The sequence below is a fragment of the Pezoporus occidentalis genome, unplaced genomic scaffold (assembly GCF_034315485.1).
Source record: "Pezoporus occidentalis ecotype Australia unplaced genomic scaffold, CSIRO_AGI_Poc_V1 ctg15, whole genome shotgun sequence".
NCBI classification, from domain to species: Eukaryota; Metazoa; Chordata; class Aves; order Psittaciformes; family Psittacidae; genus Pezoporus; species Pezoporus occidentalis.
In genome coordinates, this window is record NW_026913316.1 from 10,269,172 (window position 1) to 10,284,392 (window position 15,221).

General features: G+C 40.0%; 1 protein-coding gene across 1 annotated transcript in view; it reads right to left on the reverse strand.

Annotated features, from left to right (window-relative positions):
- Positions 1-2,230: 2,230 nt before the first annotated feature.
- TERT (telomerase reverse transcriptase) overlaps positions 2,231-15,221 on the reverse strand; it is a 30,353-nt gene continuing 17,362 nt past the window's right edge. Inside the window, exons 10-16 of the mRNA XM_062611008.1 lie at positions 14,567-14,638; positions 13,560-13,745; positions 11,947-12,073; positions 11,558-11,619; positions 9,776-9,900; positions 9,282-9,419; positions 2,231-2,516 (exon numbers count right to left, since the gene is read on the reverse strand). Of these exons, the coding sequence (XP_062466992.1) occupies positions 2,413-2,516; positions 9,282-9,419; positions 9,776-9,900; positions 11,558-11,619; positions 11,947-12,073; positions 13,560-13,745; positions 14,567-14,638 (814 nt within the window). The 3' untranslated portion in view covers positions 2,231-2,412. The remainder of the gene's footprint in view (positions 2,517-9,281; positions 9,420-9,775; positions 9,901-11,557; positions 11,620-11,946; positions 12,074-13,559; positions 13,746-14,566; positions 14,639-15,221) is intronic.

The window sequence follows — 15,221 nt, forward strand, 5'->3', positions numbered from 1 at the left end:
TGGTTTTTATCTTGCTGCTTAAGGAAAGAGCAGGGTAAAAAGAGAGAAATAGGTTGGCTTTTTTTAGATTTTTCTTTTTTACATTTAGCATCCCCCTCACATTGCTGCTGCAACCTCCTGTCCTGCAACTGGCCTAGACAGTAACTCTCCTGGGCAGTGACAGTACTAGAAACAGCTGTGTATAGTTTGCCACACCACATCCACAGCACACTGTGCTCCTGCCTGCTGGAAGGAAATGCAGTTAACTGCCTGTGTGCACAGCAGCTGCCATGCCAGAACCTCCTGGCACTTCCCACGATGTGGGATGAGTAGTAACACCTGCAAAACAATCTAGTGCTTGAGCTCCACATGTTTTTATTTCTGAGAGCCATGGACTTGACCAGTGGCATTATGATGTCCACCAATTCCCCATGGCAGCCTGCCAACAACCCCAGCCCTTCAAGTCAATAGTGGGCAGGTACCCCAGCATGGAAACACAGCTTCTGTCAGCAAAAGCCTCACAAGTCACGAAGGTCCAAGCAAACATCCTGATGTTCTGCAGTTACTGCAGAGGCTCTTGAAAAGGACACAGAAGATTAAAATTGCCACTCTGCCTGTTGCAAATTAAGTTTGAAAGGTTATGAGTAATAAAAGCCTTCCATAAAAAAATGAGTAATCAAAAAGCCCCAATATAATTGCAATTTTGACCATATATTAAAAAAAAACCTTAAATACAGAAATAAATTTTTCATTAACTAAAATATCCATTCTATATTCATGTCTCTGACTGCAGATAGCTAGATTTCATTAATATCTTATATGCAGAGTATACGCAGCAAGTTTAAGTAGGTCAGAGATCTGTTCTTAAAAAAACCAAACACATCCAACTAACACAGACACAAGCTGAGAAAAGAATTAAGCTACATATAACAAGACTGTCAAGTCTATAAATCTGTCTCAAGCTACTGTCACAGCACCCACAGAGTTCCTGACTTTCGAGCTGTCCCTTCCCATTCACCAGAAGGGAGACTTCATGTGTTGCCAGACACACAGTTCAGCCTGGGATGGGAAGACTTGAGGGGAAGACAATTTTCAGCGCCAGTAACTACAACTCAAGGCAAGCAAATGCACTAGCTGAAGTTACTTTTTAGCCAAAGTAGGCATGTAGAAAATGTGTTGAGCAACTCTTGCAGGAACATAACTTTTCTGCTCTCAGTGCACTTCCGATGTGACCTCTACTAAAATTCCTGTGCCAGAACTGTAGCCTTTACCAGTCAGATTAGTGCTACAGTCTTCTTCCTATTCATAAGAAGCACAGAATCCTATAGGTACTATTTTCTCTTGAATAGCATAACTCTTACTTGAGTAAGCATATGCACATGAACATGAAACTGAGTGTGTTGAAGTCCTGCATACTAAACACTTTCTACTTCAGCATAATCTCCTCCCAATCTGTCACCCGCATATCTCATCAGAAACTTTGCTATAATACTCTGCTGTGAACTCATACTGTTCTGACAGAGAAGACCTCTCTAGAACTGTCTAGGCTGTAAGGACAGCCTAGATTATTGTGGGTAAATGTGTAAAAGACACAGACACAGGCATGGTGATGTTCAGCCTTAAGAAGAATCCACAGTCCTAAAACAAGGAGGTCAAAACCCTATTCAAGGAAAAGGTCTCAGAATAATCATGCAGTGATAAATGCTCCATCCCTGGCAGTGTTCAAGGCCAGGTTGGGTGGAGTCTTGGGTGACATGGTCTAGTGTGTGGTGTCCCAGCCCATGGCAGGGGAGTTGGAACTAAATGGTCTTAGGGGCCTTTCCAACCTAACTATTCTATGATTCTGTTATATAAAAAACATTCCTTAAACAACCAGCTTTAACATTGAAATTTTGGCATTTATTAGTTGTATTCCCCAAAGCATATCATCTGTACATCTTGCTAGGTACTGCCATGAAATGCACTTGCCCTGTGCAGGTAACTGTCTTTCAGAACACAGCTGGGCAGGATGTTAAGGATTACTGTAAAATAAAGGTATTGGAGACAAGGACCCATTATTGCAAATAATCAGGCAATTTATTATAAAATAGTCTGTAACACAACAAAGCAAAGAACACTTCTTCAGAAACAACATGCTGAAACAAGATAGTAGATCTGTGTATCCAGAACATAGTTAATGATCCCTTCATCAATAACATGGAAATTACAGAAGGAAACCCAGTCTATTACTTCAAATAGCCTGTGAATTAACAAAATTGTCTGCTCTTTTTAAGTCCTTGTGTGGTATCTGAGAAACAAACATGGAAAACTTCTGAGTGAAGTTGCTTTCTGTCCACTACCAAAATAAACTAGAGAGAAAAGTCATCTGGAGACATAACATTTACTTTCAAACCTGGAAAAAAAAAAAAAAAAAATGGAATAAACTTCAACCAGTTAGTCCAGGATAGTTTTGAAATCTTGATAAAAAGACGGTTCTGTCACTTCCTTCAATAGTGCCATAGTATCCTTTGGGATCTTCCTGAATAGCTGCATCTTACCTACAAAAATACCAGAAAAAAAATCATTACTATTGCAAGTAACTAACAATTCTGGTTTAGAGAAAATGCTAATAATATAATTAAATCAATACTTGATGAATCCAATTAAGAAGCTGGAATACCTGGAATACAGAGACAAAAAAAAGCAGTAATAAAATATGCTACTATTCTTCTGCCCTTAAATCAGGCTAATAAATAAAAAGGTTAAAAATCACACGTGAAAATATTAACAAACTAAGAAAATCAAGGAGCAAATTCCCCTACTATGTCCTTGTAACACTTCTTTGTTTGGATTTAAGATTTATTTTTTTTTAATACAAGATTATTTATTAAATAACTATACACACCAAAAAAGGCCTTCTGTCAAACCACAGTGATGTTGAAAGCCCGTATTCTAAACATTGCTAAGGACAAGGGACAGGTCCTGTGTGGTTGTTAATGTTTACCTGCAGCAGGAAGGTATTCCCAAAGTGTTTCTTTTCCCCCTCTACTTTCAGATATGACATCAAAGTAGCCTATGCTTGGAACTGACACATTAAAAAAGAAATAATACAAAGAAATAAAATCACCTTGTGCTATAAGACTGGCAACAAAGCAGCAACTCTTCCCAGAGTGCTTCCTTATAAGAGAAGAGAGTCTAACTGGAAAGCTACCCTTAGGGTGGAAAATTTTGGAGACTAAACAAGGCTCTTGGGAATGGCATTTTTATGAATAACAGTTTTGAAACAATGAAGGTCACCGAGTCTAACATCAACATTACAGACAATAAAAAGGACTTTTGAAACATTAGGAAGAACATGTAAAATCCTAGCAACAGTTAAAGTCTGTCGCCTAAAGAAAGGTGGCAAAATTGTCAATGGTGCAGAAAGGCAAAAGTGCTCAATAAACATTTGTTCTGTCTTTGGAAAGGAGACTGATGATGTACTTGTATCTTACCATGACAAGGAAAGACTCTTGCTTCTTTCCCCACTGGTAATAATAAGAGGGATGTTAAACAGTAACTATATTTTAAATACTTAACTCTGACGAATGATGACAACTTGTACCGACAAGCCCCTGATGTTGATATTCAACAAGTTTTGGAATATGAAGAATGACGACAACTCCTACTAACAAGCCCCTAATGTTAATATTTAACAGGTTTTGGAACTGTGGGGAAGAAAAACCTCCTCCACAAAACCTATGAGCTTGATACCGATTCCCATGAAGAGTAATGGAAAGGCATGTGCAGGGATACAAGACAAAATGTTAAGTTTATATCAAATCCTGTCAACAACCTGATCTTACAGGGGTAATAAGTTTTATATAGCTGATACAAGCTCCAAAATGAGAACAGAAAGTGTAGTTAAGTCAACACAGGTGCTATTACCTGTCTTTGTTATCTCTGTGCTACAGCTTGCTGTGCCATATAGAGATACTGAGCTAACTCGACAGGAACACACCCCAGAACCAGTGACTTCCCTGCCACAGCTACTCTGACATCTACACATGCTACCTGATTACCAGAAGACAAACTCAAGGTAGCTCCGGTATCTCTACATAATGCTCAGCACTGTAGTAACCTTCTCTCCAGCGTGGTGATGTGATTCTAATAACATTACCCAGGAATAAGTCTGATGCAGGCCAAACAAAGCTAATTCAAGACTGAGCAGAAAAGTATCAATAGCTCTTTAAACTGATTTTAGTGCATTCCTGCAGGATTCAGAGTCTTAATATCTTACTAAAATAAGAAAATACAAATATAAATGCCATGTACAATCAGGTGACTGAAAACCAGCCTTTATCTACGATCAAAGATCTTAGAGACACGCAGATAATGATGCACATTCATACCAAGGGTATGCACATGAGTTACCACTACAGGTCACAAGATGTCTTTGTACCACTTTACCAGCACACTGATGCCTCATCTTCCCTCCTGTTCAGCCCCTACAGGTGACATATAGTGCCTTCTCAGTTGCTTTACAAAAACAGTTTGAAATTATTTTTAAAACCTCAACCAACCCTTAAAAGAAGGGGAAAGACAGATGGAAGCAAATACAGATGCAGGCAAAGCACCTCTCAAAATCAGTCACTGGTAAATACTCAAGTTACATGACAAGCTGACACCAAACAGCTACCCTCCTGCCAGATTACCTAGCAGATGTTTTGGGAGCTTTTCATATAAGCAATAGCTACAGAAGTGCTCCACTACAGAATCACAGAATCCTAAGGGTTGGAAGGGACCTCAAAAGATCATCTAGTCCAACCCTCCTGCAAGAGCAGGGTAACCTAGAGTACATCACACAGGAACTTGTCCAGGCAGGCCTTGAATATCTCCAATGTAGGAGACTCCACAACCCCCCTGGACAACCTGTTCCAGTGATCTGTCACTCTCACAGTAAAGAAATTTTTCCTGATGTTCACATGGAACCTCCTATGCTCCAGTTTACACCCACTGCCCCTTGTCCTGTCACTGGACATCACTGAAAAAAACCTAGCTCCATCATCCTGACACTCACCCTTTACATATTTGTAAACATTGATGAGGTCACCCCTCAGTCTCCTCCAAGCTAAAGAGTCCCAGCTCCCTCAGCCTCTCCTCATAAGGGAGATGTTCCATTCCCTTAATCATCTTTGTAGCTCTGCGCTGGACTCTTTCAAGCAATTCCCTGTCCTTCTTGAACTGAGGGGCCCAGAACTGGACACAATATTCCAGATGCGGCCTCACCAAGGCAGAGTAGAGGGGGAGGAGAACCTCTCTTGACCTACTAACCACACCCTTTCTAATGCACCCCAGGATGCCATTGGCCTTCTTGGCTACAAGGGCACACTGTTGGCTCATGGTCATCCTCCTATCCACCAGGACCCCCAGGTCCCTTTCCCCTTCGCTACTGTCCAGCAGGTCAACCCCCAACCTGTACTGGTACATGGGGTTGTTCTTCCTCAGATGCAAGACTCTACGCTTGCCCTTGTTGAATTTCATCAAGTTCCTCTCCGCCCAACTCTCCAGCCTGTCCAGGTCTCGCTGAATGGCAACACAGCCCTCTGGTGTGTCAGCCACTCCTCCCAGTTTAGTATCCTCAGCAAACTTGCTGAGGGTACATTCAGTTCCCTCATCCACGTCGCTGATGAAAATATTAAACAGCTCTGGTCCCAGCACCGACCCCTGAGGGACTCCACTAGTCACAGACCTCTAGCTAGATTCTGCCCCATTGACCACAACTCTCTGCCTTCTTTCTTCCAACCAGGTCTTGATCCACCTCACTACCTGATCATCAAGCCCACACTTCCTTAGCTTATCTATGAGGATGCTGTGGGAGACAGTATCAAATGCCTTACTGAAATCAAGAAAAAACACATCTACCGCTCTACCATCATCCATCCACCTAGTTATTTGCTTATAGAAGGCTATAAGGTTGGTCAAACATTACTTCCCCTTGGTAAAGCCATGTTGGCTGCTCTTAATGACCCCCTCATCCTTGATATGTCTAGAGATGGTGTCAAGAATAAGTTGTTCCATCACCTTTCCAGGGATGGAGGTAAGGCTGACCTGTCTATAATTACCCAGGTCCTCCTTCTTGCCCTTCTTATAGACTGGTGTAACATTTGCCATCCTCCAATCCTCAGGCACCTCTCCTGTTTCCCATGACTTACCAAAGATGATGGAGAGTGGCTCAGCAATGACCTCCGCCAGCTCCCTCAGCATCCGCGGGTGTATTCCATCCGGACCCATCGATTTATAGATGCCCAGATTACTTAACTGATCCCTAACCCAATCCTCATCTACCAAAGCAAACTCCTCCTTTATCCTGACTCCTTCCGGGGCTATAGGAATCTGGGTCCCCTGGGGAGAGTCTGCAGGAATAAAGACAGAGGCAAAGAAGGCATTCAACACCTCTGCCTTCTTTATATCCTCTGTCTCCAGGGCACCCACCTCCTTCAGCAGTGGGCCTATACTGCCTCTTGTGTTAGTTTTATCTGCTATGTATTTGAAGAAGCCCTTTCTATTGTCCTTGACCCGACTTGCCAGATTAAGTTCCAAGGAGGCCTTAGCTGTCCTAATTGCTTCCCTACATCCTCTAACAGCTGTCCTATATTCCTCCCAAGTGGCCAGCCCCTCCTCCCATAATCCATAGACTCTCTTTTTCCATATGAGTTTGCCCAGCAGTTCCTTGTTTAACCATGCTGGTCTCCTGGCTCCCCTACTTGGCTTCCTACCCACTGGGACACTCTGATCCTGAGCTTTGAAGAAGTGGTCCTTGAATGCTGACCAACTATCTTGAGCCCCTTTACCACCTAGTACCCTTTGCCATGATACTTCCCTTAGCAGTTGATTGAAGAGGCCAAAGTTTGCCCTTCGGAAATCCAGAAATGTGGCCTTGCTAGGTATTCTATTCCTCCCACACAAGATCCTAAACTCCACCATCTCATCGTCACCGCAGCCCAGGCTGCCATTGACCGTCACTACTTCAACCAGACCCTCCTTGTTGGTGAGTACCAGATCCAGACTACATATTGAGTCAACCCCTGCAGCACAGATGGAACACGGCTAGTGGAAGTACAGGTAAGATTTCATAGAGAAATAAGGAAATAGAGATCACGAAGATGGCATTCAAGTTATTTGGGCCCCAGTGATCTGTTGGCCAATCACATGAAATATTTCCACCATAAAAGTTTCACAGTAAAAACAAGTCACATCCTGCTAATTGTTTAGGCAGCCATTAAGCAAAAATCTGAACCCTTGATCAGACATTTCCAAAAGAAAGCAGGCCTTGCAGATAGAGTTGTCCCAACATTATGAATGTGAAGAACAGATTCTGTCTCAAAGTTAAGATTTACAAAAGAATAGCTGGAAATCACTCTTTTCAAGAGAATGTCACCAGTAATTTTCTACTTGCCTTTGGACATTTCCTGCTCTACCCCCCACAATACTCAGCAAGTATAGAATTAATAGCTCTCCCCAAGAACTGAGGAAACGAGGTTATTATGTATCTGCAAGGGCAATTCTTACTGACAGAGAAGCTAACTGATAGATGGTCAGCTTTCCCTTCTTGGGGTAGAAACTATGCATACAGTGTTAGGCCTGGACCACATACAAGTTTAAGGTCAGTACTGTGGTTAGGCAAGAGGCTGCACAGGTACAGCATAAGCCTAACAATAATAATTATTCAAACTAGGAAAATTCCACCTCTACTTCCCTGCCCATTTTCCCTGGCATCTGTGGTGGTGTGATTTTGTGGACAGTGAAAGCATTTATGGCAGATGCAAACACCCATGGAAGATGAGATTTGCTGAACAATAAAGCCGCCTGGGGCTGTACCTCCACCCTGAATGTACTGTCAGATTCAACAGCAAAGCATGCGCAGAGAAGAATGCGGGAGCTTTCGCACAGGTTGTGGTCTGACAGTGTAAGATCCCAAGAGCAAAATTTTCCGCATTACAGATGAAAATTCAGAGGTGCTCTATATGGATATAAGGGAACTCACACAGTTCCCAGAGAAGCTGTTATTCTACTAGGTGTGACCATTGCATTCTCTGCTCAGCTTTTCAGTTTCTGTCCTCTCCAAGTGATGCAAGCAGCAACTCTTCCCTTCCTGGACACAGGTCTCTTTCCCCTGGTAGCTTAGAAGGGCTGAACAGAACTGGCTTCTCAGCAGCAGTGATCAGACTTTGTGCCTCTGGTTTTGGTGTCAGTAAGTAACTCTGAGAGAAGGAACTTCTCTGAAGAGGCTGATGGAGGTCTGCTCCATACAGAAAGACTGTACCTGGCCAGAACACACCTGGTGCAGTCCCAACAATGAGTTTGTTTTCTGTAAATGTCTGTCATCTTTGATACATTCAGACTGTTTGCACCCAGGCATTGCTGCAAACCTCTGATATGGGAAGGAAATGGATACTTCCAAAACCAGATCTGCTCTTTTTCTGGGGCACTGGGCCCTCAGTACAGGTATCAAGGGAAGCTTGCAATATGTTTCAAATCAAATAGGGATTATCCTTGAATCAGGCTGAAGAACTCCTCAGTATTGTATAATAAACCCCCCCCAAGTAATGACTCATTCAGAGCACAAATTACAGAGTCAGTGCTGAGAGGCCTTCACTGCAGCTAAATTCAGCTGCAGCATTGACCACTTCAGAAAAAAACTACTGCTGTTCACTTTTGATAACTTAGAATTTTCAGTTCTAAGTTATTTCTGTGCCTGCCCTGGGGACAGATGGCACAACTGGTCAAAGAGACAGTTCCCCATAGGCCAGATACACAGACAGGCTCTTTCAACAGTGTAGAAAGCTCAGAGATTTGCCAACACCACTCAACTCTATTACAATACAGCATATGCAGCACAGCAAGTGCTTCTGTTTCAAAGTGACCGCGGTGACACTTCTTTTGGTAAGAGTTTACATTGCAGGAGGAACTTACTTAGTTGCCAGTTAATACAGTGTAAAGAAATAGAAACCTGAGCATTCATGCATCATTTAGTTAAACCTGCTAAGAATGCTTATATGATTAACTAGATCTTATACAGCTTTCTGAACTGTAGAAAGTTATTTAGTGCCAAGTATCAACAACTATTCCATAAGAACAAGGCTCTAGAACATGCAGTGCTGAAAACCACACCATTTTAATTTACCTACTTATGCATAATAAATTTGATTAAAATCAGAAAGCTCATTAATGTACATTTTAGAAAAAACATTTTATGGTAGGAAAACTTAAAAAAATCCATAGATTCCAAGCTTTATTACAAGTAACCATATTTCAAATTCCAACAATAATTGAATACTTACAGATTTTTAGAGGCTTAAGCAGGCATGTGTAAATAACTTTGTGGTTTGCCAGCTTGACAGTGAATGCATCATAGCAGAGCCATTCTGCCGCCTCAGAAGGGAACATACCAGATGCACCTTTCTTACCTAAAGCAATCCCTGGAAGCAGAACATGAAAATAATGTCACTGAAACTTATGATCATGAAAAACAGTGTCTGACTTCTCCTCGCTTTCTAATCACTCCAAGATTTTTTACTAAAAATCTGTGTAGTCAATGAAGTCTCCTATGTCAGCAGAGAACTAAAAACTAAAACATGAAATATTTCAGTGTCTTTGGAAAACTGAGTTTAGGAAAAAAAATGCCCTGAGATTGTTATTATGCACTCAGTGTTTTCCATTCCTGATCTTTATCTCAAAATTACATGATCTGACTGCACATTCAAGACATTTTATTTGTCAAATAAAAAAAAGCCAGAAAACCCCACACTGCTTCATTGCTATTAACGTACTACACCTTTGTTCTTTGCTTTCAGGATACTATAGCAGCATGATGCAGTCTCAGAGATGATTCTTAGGAAGAAATAAGGATTGTTTCTAACTTGCTGGTTGAATGGAAGTTGGAGAACGCAGGCATGAAACCTGTTCATAAAAACAGCCTATTTAATCATGTCATTTGCAATTTCAAGTGAAACTATAACTGCCTACCTTAGGCACTAAACATTTAAAAGCATACAACAGTTTTCAGCTGTATCAACACAGTTAGCATATGACAACTCTCCTGTATACCCACGCCCCTGGAGTGGCAGACACATGTGATGTTTGTTTCTAAATTTTGTGCTGAAAGAAGATCTTGAAGCAATCTGCCTTGGTAATGGAATTCTCTTCTGAAGACAATGACCGTCTTATGTGAAGAGAAAGTTAAACTATGCATCCTCACCAATTCCATATCACAAACCATGCAGCCAGAGAACACCCATGTGACACAGTGTAAGAGGAAGAAAAAAACAAAACCAAACCCCAGAACAAATTATGTTCAGGAATTCAGGAAAACAGACCTCCAAATGACAGTGTTTCACAGACCAGCATCCCCACTCTTTTGTCTACAAACATTACTTGCATTCTAGGCTCCTTTACACCTCTGAACAGATATATTTTAAAACTGCTTTTTTTTTCCCAGGAAGAGCAGGGGAGGGAGGGCTGAATACACTCAACAATTACAACGATGATCGTTAATTACTTGATAATGTGTATACTTATTAAATTAACCCAGCATAAGTGTAATCACTTCAAGAAATTCTGAAATTATAAAATATTTAAAGGATAAACACCATTACCACACTCCATCACTGGCTAAATTAACCTGACATGCCGGTAGCATGGTGGACAGGTTTTTAAAGGTATTCTAACCTAAAGACCTTTGTTCAGGTGTTCCCATAAAAGCAAACAGAAGCAACTAAGTAATCATGTCCAGCATCAGAGAAAAAAAACATAAGTCCCTCACAACACAAAGTTTAAACGTTCAGTAAATGAGTGCTGCACTAGACAAGTCCAATTCCACTTCCTGAACACAAGAATGATACAGGTGGAACGCGGACCAAGCTGAATTTAAGAACAAAACTAAAATGTCACTCCCTAAAAAGTATGAGCCTAGCAAAAGAGCAACACCAGATTTCTGCGAAGAGGGAAACACCTCTTATACCTTTTTTGTGTTAATAAAAAAATTCTTGGTGCTGCCAATCATTCAAGGTTTTCGATGTACAGATATTAGTATTTTCTCCTAAATTACTTATCCATTTTTATTTCTTTCCCTTCTCAATGTTTCAAACATTCACTTCCTCTGCTTGTCAGGAACAGCTCACAAACCCCAAGGTATTACCAGCTGAGGAGCAATTAAGATATTTATCAGCAGCTAAGAAACTGCAATTAACTTGGCAGAATGTAACTTCACTTTAGGTGAAGTTATACAGGTCAAAGATCTGTACGATTTTAATAGATACAAAGTTCTAAATATAAACTGGTTAATAAGTGATAAGGCTTCTTGTCATCCTGCTGAAGCAAAACAGACTGCTTTTCTTGAGGTCAGCTGTCAATACCACAAGGCACTGATAATGCATTTAGTGAAGTGTCACAGAAATACAGACACTAATACAATCCTGTATCCCAAATCTAATAGTTACCTAAGAACGGTGTTGAAACAAGAGTAACTTGACTTACATTTACACAGCACACTTTTCCCTCCACATGTCAAGAAAGAGTAATGAAATATTCAGAGTTACTGCAGAAGACAGTGACCTACCTGTAAGCCTGAAGTAAAAATATCTTGTAGATGTTAATGATAACTGTTCTAAGGCTGTTGATCTAGAACAGAACAGAAACAGACCTATAGGAATACTTTGGTGTCACAATAGGATTTGTTCAAGTTCAACAGCATGAGATGATTTAGAGATCTAGAGAAAAAACATTCGATGCTAAACTTCAAAGATTTCCTTAGGTACCTAAGTTAACAATATTGTGAAGGCTCAGTTCTGGAAGGTGCTGAAGTCCCACATTTTAGTTGATGTCAGTATTTCCAAGTTATGTCGATTACCTCTCAAAAATCAGCTTTTTATGTCAGAACTCAAAGCCTTTCTAATTATCTTTATCACTAATCACAGTATTTCCAAACATCCATTTCCATATTCCCACCTGTAAATCAAGAAATAAAGAATGGCATTTCAGTTTGAGGACGGCAGTCAATTTGTATTTCATGTTTTTCCCAGCTGTTTTACTTGAATTGAAGGAAAGACTTGATCTGATGGCAGTATAGCTATAACTAGGAAAAATAAAGAAAAAAAAAAAGTAGTTAAACTCCATGGGCTAATAGACTAAATTAAATTCTGCAAAGTAAGCATTTAACTTCCCATGTCACAGACAATGCCTACTAATAATGAGCCAGTAGCCAAGAGACGACTATAACTAAATCCAGTTTAGAAAGAGGCTAGACGCTGCGGCGTTAAGGTATTAACTGTTAGCTAAGGAATGACTTCAGTATCGCAGGCTGAATAATTCACCCTGCTAAGTAAACCCAAACCAATAAGCTTAAAAACAAACTAGATACATTAACAGAACACATGGTCTAGGCCAGACCACTATTAATGACTCCAGTGACAACCAAGTTATACTCTGTGATCCATGCAATGCAGGAGCTGAGGTTGGAAGTCACACAAGGGTGAACTGAGGTAACAGTTACTTAAGTCAAGCTTATGAAAAGGAAGGTGGCTCTTGTAACAAACACCTCAGGATTCTGAGTAGTATCTCCCAGATCAGTAGTACCAATGTCCTCAGCAACATAAACTGTTTCTTCCACAAACACAACTAGTAAATAAATCTCTTTGTTAATTCTAGTCCTTTGTTCTTACAGAAAATCATATCATATAAATTCCTTTCCTAAACAGTCCAAGCTTTTCTGTTTTGGACTACTACTAAAGAACTTCAACACACTGGTGATGGAAAACCTCCCTCAAATTTCCCACTTAAATGTATATGTGGGCTGGTTATACCAAACACAATCAATAACAATATATTCCTTCTCTTTAAACAGGTTTGTGGTTTTTTTATTAATCTTTAGCAAATGTCTAATGCCATCTCTAGTAGCCTATGTAAAGGGTCTACGGAGCTTTTCAGTAGGATACATTGTCCCGTCCTGAGTTCTATGCCATTTCAGACTGCTTTGTGTAAAGAGTTAAGGTTGCATAGAGGTTACTTCTACCCTACACTACCATCTGGAGTTTACCAGAAGGAACACCTCTGATGTTGAAAGCATAACTAGTCTCTCTAGTCCATACAAAATTAATCCCATGACTAGGAAGCCACAAAAAAAACAAAACAAAAAACACCCACAAAACCCCAACAATTTCAGAATACTAACTATAGCCATATAATACCAGGCACAATACAGTGCTGAGATATATATAGCTACACATACACAGTTTCACAATAATGGTGAAAGAAGCTAAACTGAGGTGACTGAATAAACCTTCTCAGAACCATGCAGCCACCATACAGTATATGACTTCTGGTCATTAGGGACCTGTGCTACATTCAATGGTGTTAATGGTATGTACATTCCATCAGGACAGAATGAAGAAAACAGCAGGCTGCACAGCAGAATAAAATGTTTAGACTAATGTATAAGAAACAGAACTGTAAAATCTATTTTGCAGTGAATTCAACTACACCATTCACAAGACATCCTTGTGCTTCTCACATTTTGTACAATATACTGTAAAGCTGACAGTGAAGTATACAACTCTATTTACCTGGAGTAATCGCAGTAAACCTCAAGTGTCTGTATATCAAGTAATAAACCACACCATGGGATCATAGGACAATCTGGCACCTGTTTAAATTTGGAACATCCTGGGATATCATCAACACGAAAATTCATGACTGTCTTACTGGGGTTTATTAAAAAGCCATACTCAGGAATACCTGTTGCTAGAGTCCTAAAACAAATATGAACAGTAATAAGTGTAATAACAATATAAGACACATATGATCTTGCATAAAACAACAGAAACCAAAGAATAACGGGAACAACAACTCTTTTTTATTTCTAGCCATGTTTCAGTAACCTGAAAACACCCTGAATTAGAGTTAAATAGATACATAAGTAAGCTGAAGAATACGAGGATAATGGAGAAAAACTTTTACAGATTAACACACATTAAGAACTCAAACCAGGAAACATTTGAGACAAGCTGCATAAACCACACTCACAGAAACCACTGAGATCAAAATCACTGGAAGAAGACAGAAAAAAGTTATTGGTTTTGAAAGTTAACAAAACCAAGAAGAATCCACATAACAAGAACCTCATTTATCTGATTAAATGCATTCTTTCCCTAGGGAAAGAAGAACAGAATAGAAGGTGGTAGCATACCTGCCCAATAAAACCATTCTGAGAAAGTAATTAAGACATCTTAAAAATTTGAGGGAAAATGGTGTTGAAAGACAACTGATAGGTACTTTGGTTAGTCTGCACTACTAATTGCTGCTAGAATCTCCATCAAGCTCAGTAGCTGGGTCCCTAATTTAAAATTCAGCAGGAATCCCCCACCATCTGAGCTGCAACAGATTTTTAGTTGACCACCAAGAAAGCAGCTATTAGATTTGTTCCCAAGCACAGACTACCAACAAGGACTCCAAAATTCCCCTTGATTAAGTCATAAAATATACCTGTATGTGCAAACGTATATGAAGATGAAAAAGAATGAACTAAACGGCTTATTCACTTATTTTGAAGACTATGTCGTTAATAGCATACCTTAGAAAACGTCTTGCCTTCATTAAATGTGGTGTAACCAGCAAAAAGTCATCAATGAGACGTATTAGAACTCTGTAATCAGTAAGAAATTGGGTGTTAGTTTTTTTTTTTAATATGCAATTCTCTCATTTTTGTCCTACTCCTCAGAGCAACAATGTGCCCATTTTAATTCACAAGAAGGTAGAGGATAATATGATCTCCAAATCAGTAAGGCTTCTTTCCTAAAAATAAATAAATAAATAAATAAGAAAGCAAAATGGTTGGCTATATGAAACATGACAGGAATTTATGGCACACAAACTACTCCATAGTAGCTTCTTAGATGCAGGGTTTTACTTCAAATTCTCCCTCGGAAAAGTGTATCTTACTTAATTAGACACAGAAAGGAGGCGTAATACCAGGTACACAAATGCAGGTGCTAGATTTTTGATGTACTCTAACTCTGTATCTTCATTTACCATGTAATAACCTTTCTGTGAAGCTGTAACTCAGATGTAAAACAGACTACCATCAACCACTGTAAAGGCTGGAGCTTGCTTTTTCAACAGAATTCAGGCCCCAAGCATGCTCATATCTGTCTGATGAATCCTGCCTAATATATCAGAGAAAGGAAGCTCTGGAGATTACTTTGTCCAGTGTCCTCTTCAAAGCAGGA